This window comes from Camelus bactrianus, chromosome 1 (assembly GCF_048773025.1).
Source record: "Camelus bactrianus isolate YW-2024 breed Bactrian camel chromosome 1, ASM4877302v1, whole genome shotgun sequence".
NCBI classification, from domain to species: Eukaryota; Metazoa; Chordata; class Mammalia; order Artiodactyla; family Camelidae; genus Camelus; species Camelus bactrianus.
In genome coordinates, this window is record NC_133539.1 from 40902461 (window position 1) to 40923277 (window position 20817).

General features: G+C 38.3%; 1 protein-coding gene across 2 annotated transcripts in view; it reads left to right on the forward strand.

Annotated features, from left to right (window-relative positions):
- The first annotated feature begins 8441 nt into the window (after positions 1–8441).
- TBC1D23 (TBC1 domain family member 23) overlaps positions 8442–20817 on the forward strand; it is a 51130-nt gene continuing 38754 nt past the window's right edge. The window contains exon 1 of one of the 2 annotated variants that reach the window (XM_010966399.3): positions 8442–8695. In XM_010966399.3, coding sequence (XP_010964701.2) covers positions 8643–8695 — 53 coding nt within the window. In that variant the 5' untranslated portion in view covers positions 8442–8642. The remainder of the gene's footprint in view (positions 8696–20817) is intronic. The other variant, XM_010966398.3, reaches the window with a different exon arrangement.

Below are 20817 nucleotides of genomic sequence, written 5' to 3' on the forward strand. Positions count from 1 at the left end.
GTAGCGTATCTAAAGACATATATATCAAAGAGGCCTGACATATTCTGAAATGCTGCCCTGTCACTTCCCGGAGGAAGTGACCACTGAGCTGAGATAAGAAGTAAGGGCAAGGTGTATATATGTCAGAGTCTGGGTGTGTTTGGGGTGGGGGATTTTTTTCAGGGCAGAAACAGCATATGCAAAGGCCCTGTGCTCAAAGGCTTATTCAAGGAACACAGAGGAGGCCAGTGTGAGGGGGAGGGAAGGTGCTATAAAAGGCGACTAGAATGTTCAGGAGGTGCCAAACCAGGCAGGGCCTTGTCCACTTGTTTTCATATACATATACACCACGTACTGCTTCCACACACTAAGTCCATCGCTTGTTTTCCTGCCTTGCTTTGACCTACTTTTATGATCTCACCTCTAGTACCAGTGACTGAATGACCTCCTTAAGAAAGTCTGTAAGTGGTTTTCCTAAAATTCCAAACTTTTATTCTTATTACAAACATAATACATGCTCAGTGGAAAAAATTCTAACAACTGTAGATGAAGAAGGTGAATGTCTCCTCAAGTCCTACCCACCAAAAACTACCAGGGTTAACAATTCCATGTATTCTTTTAGACCTTTCTATATGTGCATGTCCAAACATGTATATCAATTTTTTTGAAAGTACAATTATGCTAGACACACCTTTTTGCAACTTGCTTTTTTCAATTCATTTCATTTTTTTAAAAATGAATAAAATGGATGACACAATTCCTAGCGGGTAGAGACGTGACCTGCAGGTTTTTAAGGCCAGGTAGGACCAAAACATACACCAATGAACTATTCTATTAGTCGAGGGGTGGGGTGGGATGTTTAAGAGGTTTTTTTAAAATTATAAATTTTTTCAGCTTTACTGAGGTATAAATGACAAAACTGAAAGATATTTAAAGTATACATGGTGATGATTTGATATACATATACATTATGAAAGGATTCTTCCCATTTAGTTAACACGTCTGCAACTTGCTTTTTCTACTTAATATATGCTAGATATCTTTCTGTGTCATATACATAGTTTCACCTCATGCTATTTTATCTGCAACGTGGTATCTCATCAGATAGATGTGCCACCCAATGATGGACATGTAGGCTGACTCTAATTTTTTGCCATTACAAGCCGAACAATACATCAATGAGCATCCTTGTATATACTCTTGCTCAACTGTGCAAATATCTCTGTAAGACAAATTGTACAGAGAATGTTTCAAAGGACATGCATATTTTAGATGTTAATGAGTATTTCCAAATTCTTGTCCAAAAACATTGCACCAATCCACTTCCATAGTGACATGTGAGAGTGCCACTGCCACTCTCTGTCTCTTAATTGGTTACCCCTTATCCTACAGAGATTTTTACAGGATTTGTATCCTTAGACCTGGTCCATTTTCTGGACCACAGCCCTAATATAGCCCATTTCCACCCAACCTCTATCCCCAACAGACCCTCTTCCTGAGGGTTCTGCTCCTGCTGTGGCCACTGTCATCTGGACCACCATCCACTTCTCTTGTCTCTCACAGCTCATCAGGCACTCAGTCTCTCATCATCTTTCTCACTTTCATCACTCTCCTACCAGCTCTGTGGCTAATATCCCAGTTTAGGATCTCCCTGCCCAATGGCTGACCTCCCTTTCTCTGATCTCTTCCACCTTCAATCCAACTTGAACTCAATTCCATGTTCATCTCTGTAAAAGTCTCCTTGGATCACAGTCTTCTTCTATTTGAGAACCTTCAATTGCTCTCCATTCCCAGCCAATTCCCGGCCAAGCTGTCTATCCCGTCACTGGCCTACTCTCCGAACCACCAACATCCCTGGTGCTTTTCTGCATTTGATCGTGTCAGTCCCTCCTGGAGGTTCCTTCCCGTATCTCTGTCTACCTGAATGCTATCTACCCAGGGAGTCATAAACATATGTGGGGAAAGAGCTTTCCAGATGGAGGGAACATGGGGGTTGCTGATTATGCAGAGCCTCACAGGACACTGTAAAGAAACAAAATTTAAGCATTATCATCATCTATGAATATAGGCTTTGTCTCTGCTCACAGATTTTCTCCAAATGCTTTATACAAATCAATAATTTAAAAAATAGCATTTTGTGGCAAGAAGAAATTATTCTGCTTCAGGCTAAAAATGATGACATAAGATTTTGCCTCTCCCAGGAAGGATTTCATTAAACAGAAGCAGAAACATCCAATTGAGTAACTGCACCTATTTGTGATAAATCAGGAGCCTGAAGTAATGTCCTCCTTCTTCATCTTTTGTGTGTCTTCATTAACTTCTTTTTTTATTTAATACAAACATGACAATCATTCCTATTTCTGAAGACATGCTTCTGAAATCATGATAGAAAACTACTTGCCTATTTGATCTAACTTGAATTCAGATTTCATATTTATTCATTACTAATTCATAGGGGTGTTGGGAGGATTAAATGGGTTAACAGAAGTGCTTAGAATAATGCCTGGCACACAGTAACTCTTCTACAAGTGTTTGTAGTAATAATGTTACACACACACACACACACACACACACACACACACACACACTATCCATTCATTTATTTACTCACACAGCAGATTACAGGAATGTATCAAGTACTATGCCAGGCACTGGAAATATAAACATATATTAAGCTGGTCCCAAGGATAGCATGTCTAGCAGAGAAAACAAATGCAGAAGCATATAATTTTAAGGTATATTTAAGGGGAAGTGGAAGCAAAAGGCAGGGATGAATAATTCTGCTTAAGAGAGAGGGTTACAAAGAAAATGCTGCTCAAGCCATATGGCTAGGTGTAAGCAGCTGAAGGAAGTTAGTAGCAAGCAACAAAGCAGAGGAAATAAGTTTTAACAAAGACAACACGTCCCAGAGCAGCAGGGCATATCTGGGGCCTGTAAATATAGAATGGCTGAAGCATATGTTACGAGGAAAGAAGGGAAAGTACCTGAGATTATGAGAGTATTGTATCCATGATAAGGAATTTGGACATTCTTTATAGGGGATGATGAGCAATGGAAAGATTTTAAGCAGATTTCCATTTTAGAAATATGTAGCAAGAGGCACAAATTCAAATACCTCTGAGGACCAAGAAAGTAACAAATGTGTAAATTGGGGGCTGGTCTAAAGGGATGGGGAGTGGTGGAGAAGAGAAACTGAAAAGTGTATAAAGACATCCACGTGATTGAAAATGACAAGAGAAGAAAAGCTGTGAAGTAAATCTAGTCTGAGAGCAGCCAGTTTGAACCCCTGGTACAGAGGCTGTGTTGACTTCTTGGGGAAGAGAGTGGAAGAAGGTGGATCTAATTAACGAATCCCTCCCTGTAAAACAAAATGAAGAGCAAAGGCAAGAGAGGAGCTGCAGCGGTGGTGAAAAAGGACCTGACCGGAAAAATACTCAGAGAGGAAAATACACGCAGGCCCTGGTGACCTATGGGAAAGAAGAAGGAAAGAAGCTCGACTACCTCCCAAGTTTCTGGCTTAGATGACTGGATATATAATAAAATCATTTACCTCTACAGAAATGGTACCATCTGGGGAGCAGGTAGACATATGAGTTTGGTTTTAGAAATAATTGAGTTTGGACTGTTTGTGGATCATCCAAGTGCAAGCTCCCAGTAGATGGCTAGATTTATAAATGCAAAGTATAAAAGGCCCGGGTTGAAAATACAGATCTAGGAGTTATCAGGTTACAGGTGGGAATTAACAACAGAGAAGTAGTTGATACTGTCCAGAAAAAAAGGTGTGAGCAAAATTATAGAGAAGAAATTCTTTATCTAAGTTTTTAAAAAATCCTTCTATTTCTATGGTCATTTTCATATTCATTATATCCTAAGAGTTCTTTTTGTTTAATTTTTTATTCTTATGTGAATTTGGAATATGGAAATGAAAGTGATAAGCTGTGTAAGGCCTGAATATCCAAAGGCAAGAACCACTGAGAGCCATCTTAGAGGCTGGCTGCCACTTGAGGTGTTATTAAATCCTGCACATTCTTCATCATTCAGTCAGTCTTCCCCTGAGATTCCCGCCCATATAACCTCAGCTCTCCTCAAGCTCTACCCACTCTGAACTCGCAAAGGACTGATAGCAGGCCCTCTGCCTGGGGACTGAGTCATACAGCATCTGGTACTCTTTAACTCTGAGAATGGCAACCATTTTTAAGTTCTTTTGTAGCCCCCACTATACCAAACACAGGACTGAAAGTGTAGATGGTGCCCCAAAGTTCTTGTTGAATACAAAAGACTGATTTTTGTGAGAGTTTCAGAATTTTAGACTTTCCCAGGAATTGTCCTTATCTTTCAAAGACGAATGTTCTCACAATGATCAAAATTACTTTAGTTATTTCTAACTTTAAAATCCCATCAGGACCTGCATTCCAAGCCTCTTTAAACTCCTAAAGCCTAACATTTAATTTAATGATGAACAAAACCAAGTTAATTCCCATGCACAGATGACAAGTGAACAGTTGGCAGCAATTTCAACATCTGCTTTTAATTCATTTAAAAGTGTTGAGCAAACAGTGATAAAGAGCTGAAAACTATAATATTTCTCCATTATCCTTCGAGGAGGTGTCATTGCTAATTGAAGTTGACTCTTAGTAGGTTATATAGATGAAACCAAAGTAAACATTTGGATAGGGAATGACGCATTCTTGGGTTTAGGATGGTTACACTTTAATGTGGGAGCCTGTTTCACTCTTTCCTCATTCCAGATTTGCTCCTAAATGTTCTAGACAAAAGGCTCTTATTAGGGTTGAGTCACTGCTGGTTGGAAAAGGGGGTAGTAAACAACATGTTGGCTGGAAATAGCCTTCGTTTTAAAACAACTTCTTGCTTTTTGTGAGTTCACACACACACACAGAAGCTGTAAGCATTATCCTTAGACAATGGCTGTGCTATTCTTTATGTATAATCTGTCTCAATTCACCTCCTACCTTGAACTTAACCTTCCTTTTAGGCATATGTCTTTTCAAATAGAATAGTTAGCAAGTAACCACCTAAGGTAATTGGATGGAATTACATGACATATGCTTTTAACAATATGCATAAAAAATACAGGTATGTGTTACAATTCGTATGAATGTGTTATTTACAGGCTGGCTTTGATCTTGGTCTCTCTTGAACTCTCAGTCTAGGGGAAGCCAGCCTCTATGTCAAAAGGACATTCAAGTAGCCCATGGAAAGGTTCATCTGGAGAGAACCACAGGCATCCTGCCAGCAGCCAACACCAACTCATCAGGCATGTGAGTAAGCCACCGTCGAAGTGGAACCTCCAGCTCCAGTGAAGCCTTCAGATAACTGCATGACTGCAACCCTGGCCAATGTCTTGACTAAATGGCAGGAATTTGAGTATTTTTTTAAAGCACAAAAATACTCAAAAAGTTACACCCCTAAAAACTTGTAGCCAGCTAGAAAATGTTCTGTGGGCATAGTGTGATCCTTGTCATCTCAGGAAGTGAGGCATGTTGGGGAAAATGTAGACAAACCAGATTCAGAGTAAGAGGAAAGACTTATGAGAAAACTCATCAAGCAGGCGTCCGCCCTAATTCAGCAGCCTGGAGATCCCAGTGTGGTGTTTTTCCTTTCAGAAGACAAGGCAAAGTACAGGGGAAAATGTGGATGACCTTGACCCAGAGCAAAAGAAAAAGGAGAAAGGGCTTATGAGCAAAAGACTCAACTACCACGGAGATCTGCAGTAACTCAGCAGCCTAGATATCAACAAGCCAAACAAGCAAACACGGCAGAGAGTGAACCAGTGAAATGGTTCAAGGCAGAGAAACCAAAGGCACACCAAGTTTCTAGGACTTCACCTAACAGATACCCAGAATTACCACTGGAGGAAGAGGATGTCATCACGGTGAATATCATGATTTCAGAGTGAATACTCAGTACAACATAGAATGTTTCGATGAGTAAGGAACAGATGATATAAATACTCCAGAAAATATCATCACTAAACAATTTCAATTGGAATCTTGTCCCCAGTGGGTTGCATATCAATATCACAGCGACCCGATTCAGGAATGGCTATGTAATTTGTTGGGGGCCTAGTACAGAATGAAAATGAATGGCCTCCTGTTCCACCATTACTAAGAATTTCAAGATGGGAAAAACAGAGCACCAAATGAAGTGCAGGGCCATTCTCAGCAATGGGGTCTTGTGCTGCTGCACAGGCTGCACGCCCATGAAGCTGACTCTGGCCCAGTTAAAGAGAATGGAAGTCAGAAGTTTCAACTTTACTACTACAGAATGAAGAACTGCTTGAAAATGTCAAGTGATGTATTTTTAATAAAATAATCTTTTTACTACATGAAGTATAAAGCAGCCACTGGTTTAATTACATTCAAAATGAATTACAATTGAGGGTTAGAATCACCTTAACCAAGAAACAACTGCTTGTCATATCACTGACTTAATAGTTTGTTTTTTTCTGACTTAATAGTTTAAAAACTATTTTAGAAAAGCTTCTGAAAACTCACTGACAACAACTGAAGGGACCCAGCAGAGGTCCTGAATATCACGATGGTAATCTGACCTAGACTCATGCCTTTTATTCTTTTTGATAGCTGCCATCTAAACCCTCAAACCATGTTAAAAGGTATTTTCCCCACAGAAGGACTGAACATCATGCAGAGATCCTGGGCTTAGAAGTGGGTGCATTAATGTGGCTCTGCAGTACCTCTCCTTTGGGAAGAGAATGAACATGTGTTTGGCTGTAAATGAAAGAGCTGTGTTATGCTTTGTGCTTATTTAATCAAACAGTTTTAAAATTATGAAACATTTTAGATACCAAAGTATAAACTCTATAAAGAATACTGATCACCTATGTAGCCACTTCTCAGTTCTTAAGAAATAAAATATTAAAAATATAACTGAAGCCATTTCCTCCCCACCCACAAATGTAACTGTGAGAACTGCAGAACATAACAACTCTCTGGAAACCCCTGCACTAAGGAACTTGACCAAACTCTTGCATGGTTGTTAGCAACTTAAGGCTGTGCCCCTAGGATGATCCCACACCCACTGAACCCCATTAAAATGCCTCATTGAGAAAGCTCACTGGCTGCAGGAGAATTTGCTGTTGATCTAGCCAACATCTGATGATAGGCTACTAACCTCTCTTGGATCATGTACTAGAAAGGGCTTACAGTTGTGAATATGTGTCTCTTACAACTTAGAAGTGTCCTTCTCAAGGACCTGAGAGCCATTCCTTTGAAATGTAATCATCAAGAAAGTCAGGGTCTCTGTCTCCCATTTCTGTGGGAGGAAAGAATTCTAACCTTGAAAACTGCCAGCTAGCATATTCAGCTGGCCTAATCACAATGACACTGACCAACGCTTTGTAATTTTTCACTTGTCTGACTCTAATGAGTCTGCTCTCCCTGCTCTCTCATCCTCCCTTTAAAACCCCTAATCACCTCTGCACAAAATCAGAATGGAGCTCAGCCCTTTCCCCTACTGTCAGTAGTTTCTGAATATAATCTATTTTCACTACTTTAATGTCTGGCTGTGTTTATCTTGAGAACTGCCATTCTGATTTTTCTGTGTCATTCCTGTGCATTTTTTTAAAAAAAAGCACAGATGCATCTAATTAATAACAATATGTGCTACCTATTTTTAATGCCAAATATAAACGACAGCATATTTTACCTATCCTTCTGAAATCTGTTTTGTTCATTTAACATCATATTTTCCAGATTTATCCATAGAATTACATGTGGCTCTACTTTGTCAGCATTGGTTCCAGGGCTTGCAAAAGCATTACGCTAGGTCCATCCTCCTGGGCCTGTACCCACTCCTAGGCACAGGGACAGTCAAGGGGAGAGAAAGGGCTGACCCTTTGGTGGTGGTGGTGTGGCCCGAGCTTGGATGTGGAAGCCAGGTGGCCACCCACGTGGAGTGAAGGGGAAGTACGGTGTAAAGAGAAGAAACGTGGCAGCTCTCCCTGCTTGGAACTCCAGAGTTCTAGAATTTTAAATTTGGACTTGATCTTCCACGTTGTTAAGAAGGTACGTTTATAAAGGTGGCAAGAACATATTTCCTCTACTGTTTAGCATTAAAAAAAAATTTTTTTAAGTATTCAGACATAAAGTATGTGGCTTCCATTTGTACTTCTGGCCGCGCCCACAAATAGGGGTGGGCGTGCCTTTTCCTTGCATCCCACTCTTTCCTCAAATACAGTTATTACTCTAGGAAATGACTCGACTATGGCCATCTCCCTACCTCCCCTCCTCCCTCCACTACTTAGGATTCTCAAATTTGACTTTAAGGCGACGCCGAGATGCAACGAAGGCGCCAACTGGACGCCAAGAAAGGACGCTCCCACGGGCCTCTACTGGCACGCGCGCCCTCGCCAAGCCCCGCCCCCTGCGCCCGGCCGGCCCCGCGGCATCCTGGGACATGTAGTCTTTGCAGGCGCCGCGGCTCACCAAGTCTCCTCCTCCAAGCGGCCTTCCGCCCCCGGGACGCCGTGAGGTTGCGTCCCTCCGGTGCCTGGCCTCTTCCCTCTTCCTTTCCCTCTTCAGAAGCTCCGTCCCAGACTTCCGAGGACCTTTTACGACATTGGGTCTGAGTCTGTCTCGGCTCTGGGTCCACTTTTCGGCAAAGTGACGTGGACGTCAATAGCAATGGCGGAAGGAGAAGAGGTCCTGTCTCTGCCAACGTCGAGCGGCGACGGCTGGTGAGTGAAAGCCCGCGTTGATTCGTATTGCCCCTCTCTTCTCTTTTGTGACCACCCTGCCCGTCCCCGAGGCACCGGCAGGCGCCGGCATGGAACGGGAAGACCCGTCCTCGCAGCCCAGCGCCCTGCCCCGCCCCCTCTGCCTGCCCGGTCCCCTCTGCCGGCCCCGTCCTGCCCAAGGGGCTGAGGCCGGACTCCCGAGGGAGAGTGGTCTTGTCCAGGGGCTGGGCCTCGGTTTGGCCCTCCTGCTTCACCCGTCGGTTTCCAAAATGTGATGGGGAAGAGTGGCTTCACGTCTGGGTTTGGCCGGAGTCCCTGGCCCAGGGACTCAGAGTAGGCTGGTTGGAAAGGAAGTTTCGCGGATGCAGATCTGAGGCACTGGAATACCATTTGCCGAAAAGACTACTTGAAATTACTCCCGCGACCTTTGCCTGAGGGTTCGGAGATGAAAGATACACCCAGGGAGGATCCCTCCCACATAATCGAGATTTTTTTTTTTGGTACTAGGTTTTATTTCTCGTTTCACGTTCCAACAGTTTCCACCATTCGTCCCTTTCACACAAGTCGTCTTTTTCCTTCCTAGCATTTTCCTCACAGCTCGATCTTCAGATGTAGGACATTGCTCTTGCTGCTCCCAAGCCCTTGTTTGCTTACCTGATTTATACTCGTGGTTGTGGGGGAGGACCTTCAGTGATTCTTTGGTAGACTTTAGTCACTCGATGTTAATCTTTGGGAAAGTCTTCTACTTTTGAAATAGTTGATCTTCACAATACACTTTTAGGGACGACATCACACACACACACACACACACAGACACACACACACACAAATGGAACTTTTAGAGGCTTGTCGAATTTTTACAATTGATATAAGTGTATTTACCACATGTATTAGACAGTTTTAGATTTGCTTGTTTAATCATATTATACATGTACAGCTCACTGGCACTCTGCCTAAAAATAATCCAGGACATTTTTAGACAGGGACATTAATTCTGGAGAAAGCAATGGAAATCGTTGAAAGTGATAGAAGATATGCTAATTGAGACATTCAACTCTCAGCAGATATCAGGCAAACCTTAGTGCATGCCGTCTCCAAGGTATAGGAGGAAAACTTCGGTGACCTAGATGTAGTTTCTTTTCTCAGTTTGCTTATCTTGGGGTTGAGGGGTGTAACAGGTACACTCAATAAGCAGGTGAAATTGCTCTGGTTCTTTGGGACAGTGAATAAAAATATAATGAGAGTTCAGGCAGACAGAAACCATGTTCACTTGGAATCACTGGGTAAAGCTTCATGGAGGTGGAGGTGTTTGGATTAGGCCCTGAAGAATGAGTAGGATTTAGAATAGGGCTCTCCAGTAGAAGTAGTGAGCCACATAATATAAAGTTTTCTAGTAGCTACATTAAAAACTAAAAAGAAACAGGTGAAGTTAATTTTAATCATCTATTTTATTTAATCAAATATATCCAAAATTTTATTTCACCATGTAATCATTTAAAAAAATACTTTTACATCTTTTTTGTACCGAATTTTCAAAATTCAATGTGTATTTTACACTTACTGTACATCTCAGTCCCGTCTAGCCGCGTTTCAGATGTTAAATAGCCACCCGTGGTGGTGGCTAACATGTTGGATAGTGCAGGGTCAGATTAACAGAGGAGAAAGGTCTCTGAATGAAATAGTAGCATGAGCGAGGACTAGACAGGGAAACTAATGATTTGTTTGGTGGGTAATGACTAGAACTTCATGAAGTTTGCTGTTTCAGAAGGATGAATTTGTTGTGTGGTAAACTGGCTGTAATCAGCTGATTGAAGGCCATGAGGGGACGTATTTCTAGAGGTAAGCTGTCTTTGATGGTTGCAAGCATGTGTCTGGCTTACAGAAGCAAGAAACATGGAGTGAATGATTGCTAGAAGTAGCATTTGTTCTCTTCTAGCGTTGAGGTATCTCTGGTGTGGCTTCCATTTTTGTTCTTTTTACTTTCATAAATGGGGAAACACCGAGTGTTCTATGATTTTTATTCTTGCTCCATTTTCTTCTGATCTTTCTCCTTTTTCTATGCTCACTGCACTCACTGGTCCCCTAGAAGGGAGTTTGAATAGAGTCAGAAAAGACTTGCAGATTTGGAGCCATGAGTTCAGTAAAGCCTATGTTCTTAGAGTGCTTGTTGGTTGGATTTTTGTAGAATGGAGAGGCTTTACACTTAAAAAAAAATGCTGTGACATTTTTATTGTACTTTTTTTAGATAGAAAATTTTCTGAAATGTGTTATACATGTCATTGTCTAACCAAACTCATCTTAATAATTTGGGGTCATTCAGTTTACAAATGTAAGTGTGTAAGAATAAAACTAGGTCCCTGTCCTCAAGGAATTTGTGGTCTAGTTAGAGAAGGCACACTTAAGAACATCAATTACTGTTATACTTTTGTAATACACTAAGACCTTTAGGGTCCATATAGGTAGATAGGGTAGATTGTTGCTATTTAAATGGTCCTTTATACCCATCCCTTTTTGAGATTGGTTTTTATTAGTTTTTCCTGTGTTTTTTCATTGTTGTGAGTAGTATCTCCCAGTTTGTTCTGGATCTGTGAAACTAGATAGTTGAACTTGTTAAAATTGTCTGTACATTTGTAAAAAGGCTCAGAATGGGGCCTGAAGATGTTAAAAGTATGATGTCACTTTTACTTATTTACTGTTTTTAGTTATGTTCTAGATCAGGGTTTCTCAAAATTTAAATGTGCATTGGGATTACCTGGAGATCTTGTTAAAATGCAGATTCTGATTCAGTAGATTTGTTTGGGACCTGAGAGTCTGTTTCTGACTGATCAGCTACTGGATGATGGCATTTGTGGTTCATGGACCACACTCTAGTTATCAAGATTCTAGATGATATTATCTCAGAATGAGTTGGCCAGAGGAATTTATCTCTCTGTATTACATGTTATGTTGTATCACCTAACACATTATACTATATAATACATAATTATATTATAATTTATCTGATTGCATGATTTATCTTTACTCTTTAGATAGTGAGCTTCTTCTCATGGGCAGTGGCTGATGGCATGTGGCTCAGTAAATTTTTTTTGTCTAATGTGTGCATGAATGAATACAGATTTTTGTCAAATCATGTGCAATAACATACCAAGCTGTCATTTCAAATAAGTTTTCTGACTTCATTGTTTCTGTGAGCTGTGTAATTATCTGATGGTGTAAAGCTCTTTTTTTTTTTTTTTTATGGAAAGTAAAGGTTATCAGAAACTGTCTTGGCTGTCAAACTTTCTGAAACTGCAGCCATGTAAGTTCAGAGGGTGTGGAGAAATCCTTGTAAAAATGTTTATAGTTTGAAATGATTTAAATTTAATTAAAAAGTTAACATAAGCTACAGATTTTTAAAAATAAATGTTAAATTATTATAGTTCAAAGATTTGTCATTATTGTTCTTGGTATTGGAGAAACCAGCTTTGGAATTGAACACAAGTTCTCATTTTCTGAGGCTTTCTTTCTGAAATAATGCCTTAAGCTCTAAAGTCATGATTGAAAAAATTTTTTTGGTATTTATATTAATTGTACAACTTTTGGTATTCTGAGTTTATTTAGTTCAAATTTTTGTACAACTTTTCCAAAATTATTGCTAAACTTTTCTTAAAATTGTTAAGATATCAGTTCCATAAAGAAGCTTCTATTGTTAATTTGAGATGTGAATAGGAATTGTTTTGAGAATAATGGGATCTTTTTCAAAGTTTTGTTCACTTTGTGAATGGTACTCTTAGTGCTTTCCATTTCATGAGCATTGAAATAGAGATTTAAAATGTCACTTAAGGAATAGGTGATTGCAATTTCAAACATGATATAATCAATAAAGAAATACATTTAATATGAAAGAGAATGAAACCCATTGTTAAGAAGAATATTGACAGCTTGTGGTTCTAGGAAGACTAGATATTGCCTTATAGAAAATGAATAGAAAATGAACCTTGTTGGCTTGAATTAAGGGTTTTTAAGTGACAACTGTTTGATTTTGTAAACTATAAATAGAGGGCAGACAAAAATTATAAATTAAAAAGATTTATTTTGTTTATACTATTTACTTTAATATTACTATTATAATTCAGAAGTAATTCCTAAATAATAATTCATTTCTAGAGTTTTATTCCTGTGGATGTTTTAATATCCACAGGTAAGAGTAATTGGTTTTTGCACGCTAAAGAAATGTATTAAATTAATTTATTTCTGTTTATATGTACTCACTGCTGAGAGTACAGGTGCATCTAAGCATAGTGAGGTAATTCTGGAGCACCAGTTAAGTGTACTTCAGTACACAGCCAACTTAAGGAGTTGGGTGGTATTTCTTTCTCATTACATTTTGGATAAAGGGGAAATTTGTAATAGAAACAGGTAAGGTACTGCTCTATGTTGACTTGTGCTGTTTTCATCCCATTCTTTGTTTGAGGCAAAGAATGTACACTATTTTCAGTTTCCAAATAAACTAGTGTTTTGTTTGGGAGCTGGGGGAAAGAGCCTGATGCATTTCTGTGTTCATTAAAGGTGCTAGAAAGTCACCTCATTTGTATAGAAAAGAACAGTATGTTGGGGACTTTTTATTTTGAGGAAGCATGGAAGAGGAAAAGGATTTAGAGCACTCTAAAGTTAACTTCTCATCAGCAGAGGAGATATTCTTCCATTTTGTAAGCAACGTCTGACAGCAAATGCATTGCGACATTGCACATCCAGTAAAGTTATGAGCAGCTTTTTTTCCTTACACAAAAATTCCTGAGTTTTTTCTTAGCAGAGAAAGGGGCACCATTGGTATACCATTGGTGCAATTTGATCTACATGGATTATGGGTTAAAAATAAGTGTATGAAAATTTAAAGCATCTGTTCTGTTTGTACTAGAGTTAATTTTAGTAGTTTACAGTGCAGCATTCTGTGATATCTGTCTCCTTTGCCTGTTGCACAGTGCTGAAATATTGTAGCTATCGTGTTTGTCCTGTGAAGCGAGATCACTAGATTTAGCACCTTCTTTACTTGGCCAAGACCCTAGTTAAAGACAGATTCTACAGAGGATTACATTATTTGATAAGGGAATCTCCCAAAGCTGTTGTGCTGTTGTGGATCTGATCCTCATACATAGTTTCACTGTTTTTTTTTTTTTTTAAGCTGGTGAATGGGGTGTTTTCCCCCTTGGTGTTCAAATAAATTAAAATACTATAACAAGTATGTCTGATTCTGACAAGAACCCAGATAACTTCAAGATTTCATATTTAACAAAATGTGTTCTCACAGACTGTAAGGTATCACGGTCATTTCCAAATGTGCCATCATACTATTTGTTGTTAGAATGTTTTGATGGTTTGCGATTGGTATTTAGAAGTAAGTTACATAGTATTTATTATGGTCATTTAACTCCATCCATAGTTGCTGTACAAGTGAATCTGTAACAGAGTACTCCTATTTCCATTTCTACTAAATGTCACACAGAATATTTAGGAGTTTTGGTGTGTTAGTAATTTGTAACAAGTGTGCCAACAGTAGTAGTAGAGTAAGTTCAGACAAAGCTTTGGTGCTGCCTCATGACCTGGGCATTAAGAAAAAACCAGAAGTATGATGGTACAAATTAAGTCATGAAACCACAACTCAACATGTGCAACCTGCCACTGTTACTGTTACCCAATTAGCTGGTGCCCACAACTAGTTAGCTGGCCATTTTTAGTTTTAAATAATTGATAAGAAGCTTGTGCCTGGGCATAAAGTATCCATGGGCAAGCTGGCCTGTCACTGTTCAATCTGTACTCATAGTGGTTTACATTCTAAACAAACTGAAATGAACTACACCCCAAAAAGAGCCACTCCCACCTCTGTTCAGTGGTTCTTAGATAATAGGACTTGGGCTAAAACCTTGGAATAGCCAGCTAGAATGTACACTATGGCTTTATGTTTACTGCCAGGTCTCCAGTGCCTCGCACAGCGGCTAGCATGTAGTAGGTGCTCAATACATATTCATTGAAGGTTAAAAAAAAGAATACTGTTATTAAAGAGGAAAGAATTCAGAGCATTAATTAGAGTTATGGGAGAAGTACTGACACTGAAAGGGAGAATTCTAATGAGAGAGTCTAACTTTGCAGAGTATGTGAAGAGGATGAGGACTGAGAAAGATGACTAATGACTCCTTGGTGCAGTTTTGGTAGAGTGATGGAGGGTTTGAGTGAATGAGGAGAGAGTAAGCGATGAGTGGAGACTACTGTTTGCAGGAGTTGTACCGATAAGAGTAGGAGAGAGATGACTTTTTGAAAGGGAGTCACATATCGGACCTTTTGAATAAGCAAATGTGGAAATATTTGAGGAAAGGTGAATAATAATCACAGGCTATATTGTTTTTTATATTTTTGAATGCTAGAAATTCTTTCAGTGAAGATTTCTGAGTCCATTTGTTCTCCTGTCTCTGTTTGACATAGTAGGCCTTCTGTATCCTTGGGTTACATATCTGTGGGTGTGGAACCCACAGGTTTGGAATCCAAGAAAATGGAGGGCTGACTATGCAGTACACCATTTTATTTAAGAGATCTGAGCATCCTCAGATTTGGGTATCTACACAGGGTCCTAGACCCAATCCTCCAAGGATACCGAGGGACAGCTGTACTACTGCTCGCAGAGATTTGAGCAGTATCCTGTCAGTAGAAATACCGTATTTAAGGTGTCTACATAGCAAGTGTTGGGCTTTTATTGATCTTCCCAGTAACGTGGCTTTTTTATTTTTATTTTAATCAAATAATAATGTATCTTAGACACTGACCACTTTAAGACACAAAATTAATATTTTTTTAAATTGGTAATTGGGTTTTCTCTGTAGTTTCTCTGTACTCTACATTTATGTTTAAGTAATTATGCATTTTCTAGGTCCTAAGTGATCTTTCTGAACTACTGTAATCTTTGACTTTTTTATCATTACAGGAAAGAATTAGATTTTGAGAATTTTGAAAACTAATGAAGTTGACTTAGCTTACTTGATAGACTGAGAAGCTTTATAAATTAAAACAATTTGTTTCTAATCCAGGAAACATTCTGTCTTAAGTGTTTTAGCAATTTATCTCAATATGCTTAGGTGACAAAGTGCTATTCTGAAGTTGAATAGGCTGTGGGAAATCATACAGGCCATCTAATAAGTTGCTGGGAATGATTGCTAATGGCTTACTTCTAGGGCTAAATTTCATTATTTCATATGTATGCTATTAAAAAAAATTTATTGAGTGCTTATTTTGTCTTTAAAGATTTATTCTTGTCTAAATGAAGAGTGACTATGTTTTCCTACACTCATGTTTTCTCTTGTCTTGTGATTTTAGTTTTTTCCACATTTGACGATTGTCTCATTTGTGCCTCAGGATTTGTGTCACACGTACCCAACAGTGGTTCATGTGACCAGCAACTCACTGTCTAACACACTTCTTTTTTGGGAAACAATGAATCTTTAATGTCGGTGGAGTCTTGTATGGAGACCATCCTGAAAGAGAAAGTTGGAAAGGATAAATACAGGCAAGGTATAGGCATTAGGATGGAATGGGAAGAAGAGTGCGAGGGATATTCTGTTGGAAGAGAAGATAATTCATACGCTGTATGAATACTCTCCACCTCTTTTGATTAGGTGGTATCTGGTACTCTCCCCATTTTATAGGTGGAGAAACTGAGTTTGTATTCTAGGTCACACAGCTGTTAAATGTGTGGAGTCTGATGTCACGTTTTCTGGTTTTAAATTTTATACTATTTTCTCTGAAACATGTTGTTTCTAAGTCTTTATATTTTTAATTCCTTGGTGTTTTTGCTCTTGAGCTGCCATAGCAATTGTTTACAAGTCTGTTCTTTTCCCACAGTGGCTGTTAACATGTAATGCTATCAATTTGAGGAGTTAAAGAGGCAAGGCAAGCCCTTATCTCCTTAACAATCTTAAGATGTGGCTCGGACCCTTCATAGTGATGCTCTCTTTTTCTTGAAATGGTAAATGAAGGTTGGCTGCAGTAGCTTCCTCTAAAAACTCTAAATCGAAGCATCTCTAAATGTTCGCCAATGAACAGTAAACATTTTTGTAACATTTTATTGACATAATTCATGTATCATAAAATATATACATTTAAACTGTACAGCCCAGTGATTTTAGTGTATTCCCATAGTTTAGCAATCATCACCATGATCTAAAGTTCAGAATATTTTCATTAACCCCAAAAAAACCTTGTACCGATTAGCAGTTCCTCTTATTCCCCTTTCACCCCAGGCCCTAATGATCTATGTTCTGTTTCTATAAACGTGCCTATTTTGGACATTTCATGTGAATGGAATCACACGATATGTGACCTTTGTGTCTGGTTTCTTTCACTGAGGATACTTTTCCAGGTTCATGCATGTGTTACATGTTACGAACACTTCATTCCTTTTTATTTCTTAGTATTCCAGTGTATGAATACACATTTTATTTATCTATTCATCAGGTGATGGACATTTTGTTTCTACTTTTTGGCTTTTATGAATAATACAGTACTGTTATAAATATTTACTTACAAGCTTTTTATTATGGCCTTTTTTAATGTAGTAAAATATACATAACATAAAATTTGTTTAATGTGTACAATTCAGTGACATTAAGTACATTCACAGTGTTGTGCAGCCATCACCACTGTCTATCTCTAGAATTTTTAATCATCACAAACAGAAACTCAGTATCTAATAAACAATAGTTCTCCATTCCTCTTTACCTTCAGGCCCTGTTAACCTCTATTCTACTTTGTGTCTCTGTGAATTTGCCTATTTTAGGTGCCTCATATGAGTGGAATCTTACACTATTTCCCCTTTTGTGACTGTTTTTTTCTCACTTAGCATTTGTTTTGAGAGTTCATCCACATTGTAGCATGTGTCAGAATTTCCTTCCTTTTCAAGGCTGATTAACATTCCATTATATATATATGTACACATTTTATATATATCTATATATAGATACACACACACGTACATACATACCACATTTTGCTTATCCATTCATACATCAAAGAATATTTAGGTTGTTTCCACTTTTTGGTTATTCTGAATAATGTGCTATAAACATGGATGTGTAAATATCTGAGTCCTTGCTTTCGGTTCTTTGGGGTATATACCTGAAGTGGAATTGCTAGATTATATGGTAATTCTGTGTTTAACCTTTTAAAGAGCTGCCAAACTTTTCCACAGTGGCTGCACCATTTTGCATTCCACCAGCAATGCACAGGGATTCTAATTTCTCCATATTCTTACCCTCACTTCCCCGTTTTTTTGACACTAGATATCCCAATAAGTTTGTTGTATTGTATCTCGTTGTGGTTTATATACAAGTTTTTGTCTGTGTATGTTTTGTATTCTCTTCAATGTATACCTAGGAGTAGAATCGCTAGATTATACTGAAACTTTTTTTTTTTATTGAAGTACAATCAGTTATAATGTGTCTATCTCTGGTGTACAGCACAGTATCTCAGTCATGCATATAAATACATATATTCATTTTCATATTTTTTCCATTAAAGGTTATTAAAAGATATTGAACATAGTTCCCTGTGCTATACAAAAGAAATTTTAAAAAGTCTGTTTTTATATATAGTGGCTAACATTTGTAAATCTCAAACTCCCAAATTTATCCCCTCCCACTCCCTTTCCCCGGTAACCATAAGATTGTTTACTAAGTCTGTGAGTCTGTTTCTGTTTTGTAGATGAGTTCATAGTGTGTGCCCCCACCTTTTCTTTTTTAGATACCACATATAAGTGATATCATATGGTATTTTTCTTTCTCTTTGTGGCTTACTTCACTTAGAATGACAATCTCTAGGTCCATCCATGTTGCTGCAAATCATACTGTAACTTTATTTTTAACGTTTTGAGGATCTGTTAAACCAGTTTCATGAAAGGCTGTGCCATTTTACATTCCTACCAGAAATGTACAAAGGTTCCAGTTTGTATTATGTCTTTTTGGTATTAGCCATCCTTGTGAATGTGAAATGGTATCTCATTGTGGGGTCTTTTTTTCATTGCGGTTTTGATTTGAATTTCCCTAATGGCTAATGATATTGAGTGTCTTTTCATGTACTTATTAGCTACTTGCTTATCCTTTTTTGGAGAAAGGAGAGTCATCAGATGCTGTGGAAAGGTTAAATTAAAGTAAAGAATTTGTTATTAGAAAGGTTATTAGGAAGGAGCATAGGAAGAATGGTTCCTCTGGAGTTGTGGGTATCAAAGAGGATGGACAAGTGATGGGCAGGGGATAAGAGGAGGAGTTGAGTGGAAAATGAGGGAGAAATGGTGACATATATTGTCAAGAATACCTTCAAAAAGCTTTGCCGTGAAAGGAACAATCAAAGATGCAGTTAACTACGTGGAAGGAAAGTTTGGAGGAGCTTTTGCGGTTGTCATTGTTGATGTTGTTTCTAATAGCAGTACATAAGCATATAGACTCAGAGGAAAGAGCCAGAGGAGAAAGAGAAGTGGAAGGTAGCAGAGAGGGGGTAATTGGTGACATGTGGTTCCAGAGGAGTTGGGAGGGGGCAGGTAATACCCAGGTGAAGTTAGTCTCAGGCTAGAGAAAGGATACCTAGACATCTGTGCATGTAGGAAAGAAGGAAATGATTCCTGGGATGATATGCAGCTTATGTTTGTTTTTGGAGAGTGGCTGAGATCAAAGGGAAGAGAAACCTGCTGGCCTGTAGTTTCTCCTTAGAGTTAGAAGTAAATGTTACTTGAAGGAAGGTGACTGGGTGGGGAGTCTGAAGAGAGTGGTGAATAGAAGATTTCTGGGTAGCATTGATGCCTAGAAGAAATAGAAGGTGGTGAATTTATGATAGCATCATAAAGTTGTGTTAATTTGTTTTCTAATGAAGTCCTCATTGAGCAGAGCGTAGGAACAAAGAAGGCAGAACTCGTTAGATTAACCTGATGTTAGGATTTTGCAGCTTTCTGAGTGTGGCAGGAAAACAAAGGAATGGAGTTCAGGGTGTTGAGAAGGTGCTTAAAGTCTCAGGCCATGGAATTAATACTGAGGACATAAAGTGAAGCCACACGAAAGTTCTTCTAACGACTCTGTGCCACCCTTCCACACTCTACTTTTAACTCCATACACAGGAACCATGGGGAGCATACTCTTTCTCCAAAATTAATTTTCTTCCATGCTCAACAATAGAACCAAATATTTTTACATTTTGTAACTTCCTTCCAAGTTTATCATATATGTAAACTTTTAAAAAAGAAAACAGTTGTCAGTATGGGTTGCACTTGTTTATCTTGTTTGCATTTTCAGTATTCGGTATGGGAGAACAAAAATACATACATACGTGCCACTATGCCACATTGTATTCTTATTGATTATGTGAAATATTCTTTCTTAAGTAATAGCTACTTAATACTTTAAGTAAAGACATACATACTGAGATTTATTATCTTTTTTCTCCTTGCAAATATTTGTTTATTTTAGAGAATACAGTTAATAATGCCACCTCTTAAAAAAAAAAAAGACAAATTAAAATGCTCCTGTAAGTACACCACTAGAAATAAGATTTTAAAATATCCTTCCCTATGTGTGTGGGAAAGAATGAGGGTGGAATGAGAATAGTATATTTTCTCTTTCAAACATGTATGCTTACATGTTAATTTTCAAACTCTTTTTCTTAAAAAATTAATACAAGTCCTTAATAACAAACATTTCCCATGTTATGAACTGTTTTTCAGCATTTTAAACCGTTGCTTAGTATTCCATATACTGATTTAAATCAATTCCTCATTTTAGGACATTTACATTGCTTGTAGTTTTTCATAGTTAAAATAAGCACTGCTTTGACATACTTGTAACTAAATCATTTTACTCATTCTTTTATTGCTTGGTGAAAGGTGTATGTGTTAAAAAAATCCATAAATGTTATCTAAATTATTCAAGTAGGATACATACAAATATAATACATATTCTAAGTATACTCAGGTTGTACTGACTGATGCTATGTGAGAAGTTAAAAGTTTCCTTCTATTTCACTTAATTAAGTAAGCATCTTTTATGATTTTGTTTTTTGTTCTAATGGATACTGCCGTAATTCTAAATAATATTTGATGCCTACGTTACTTAACTTTT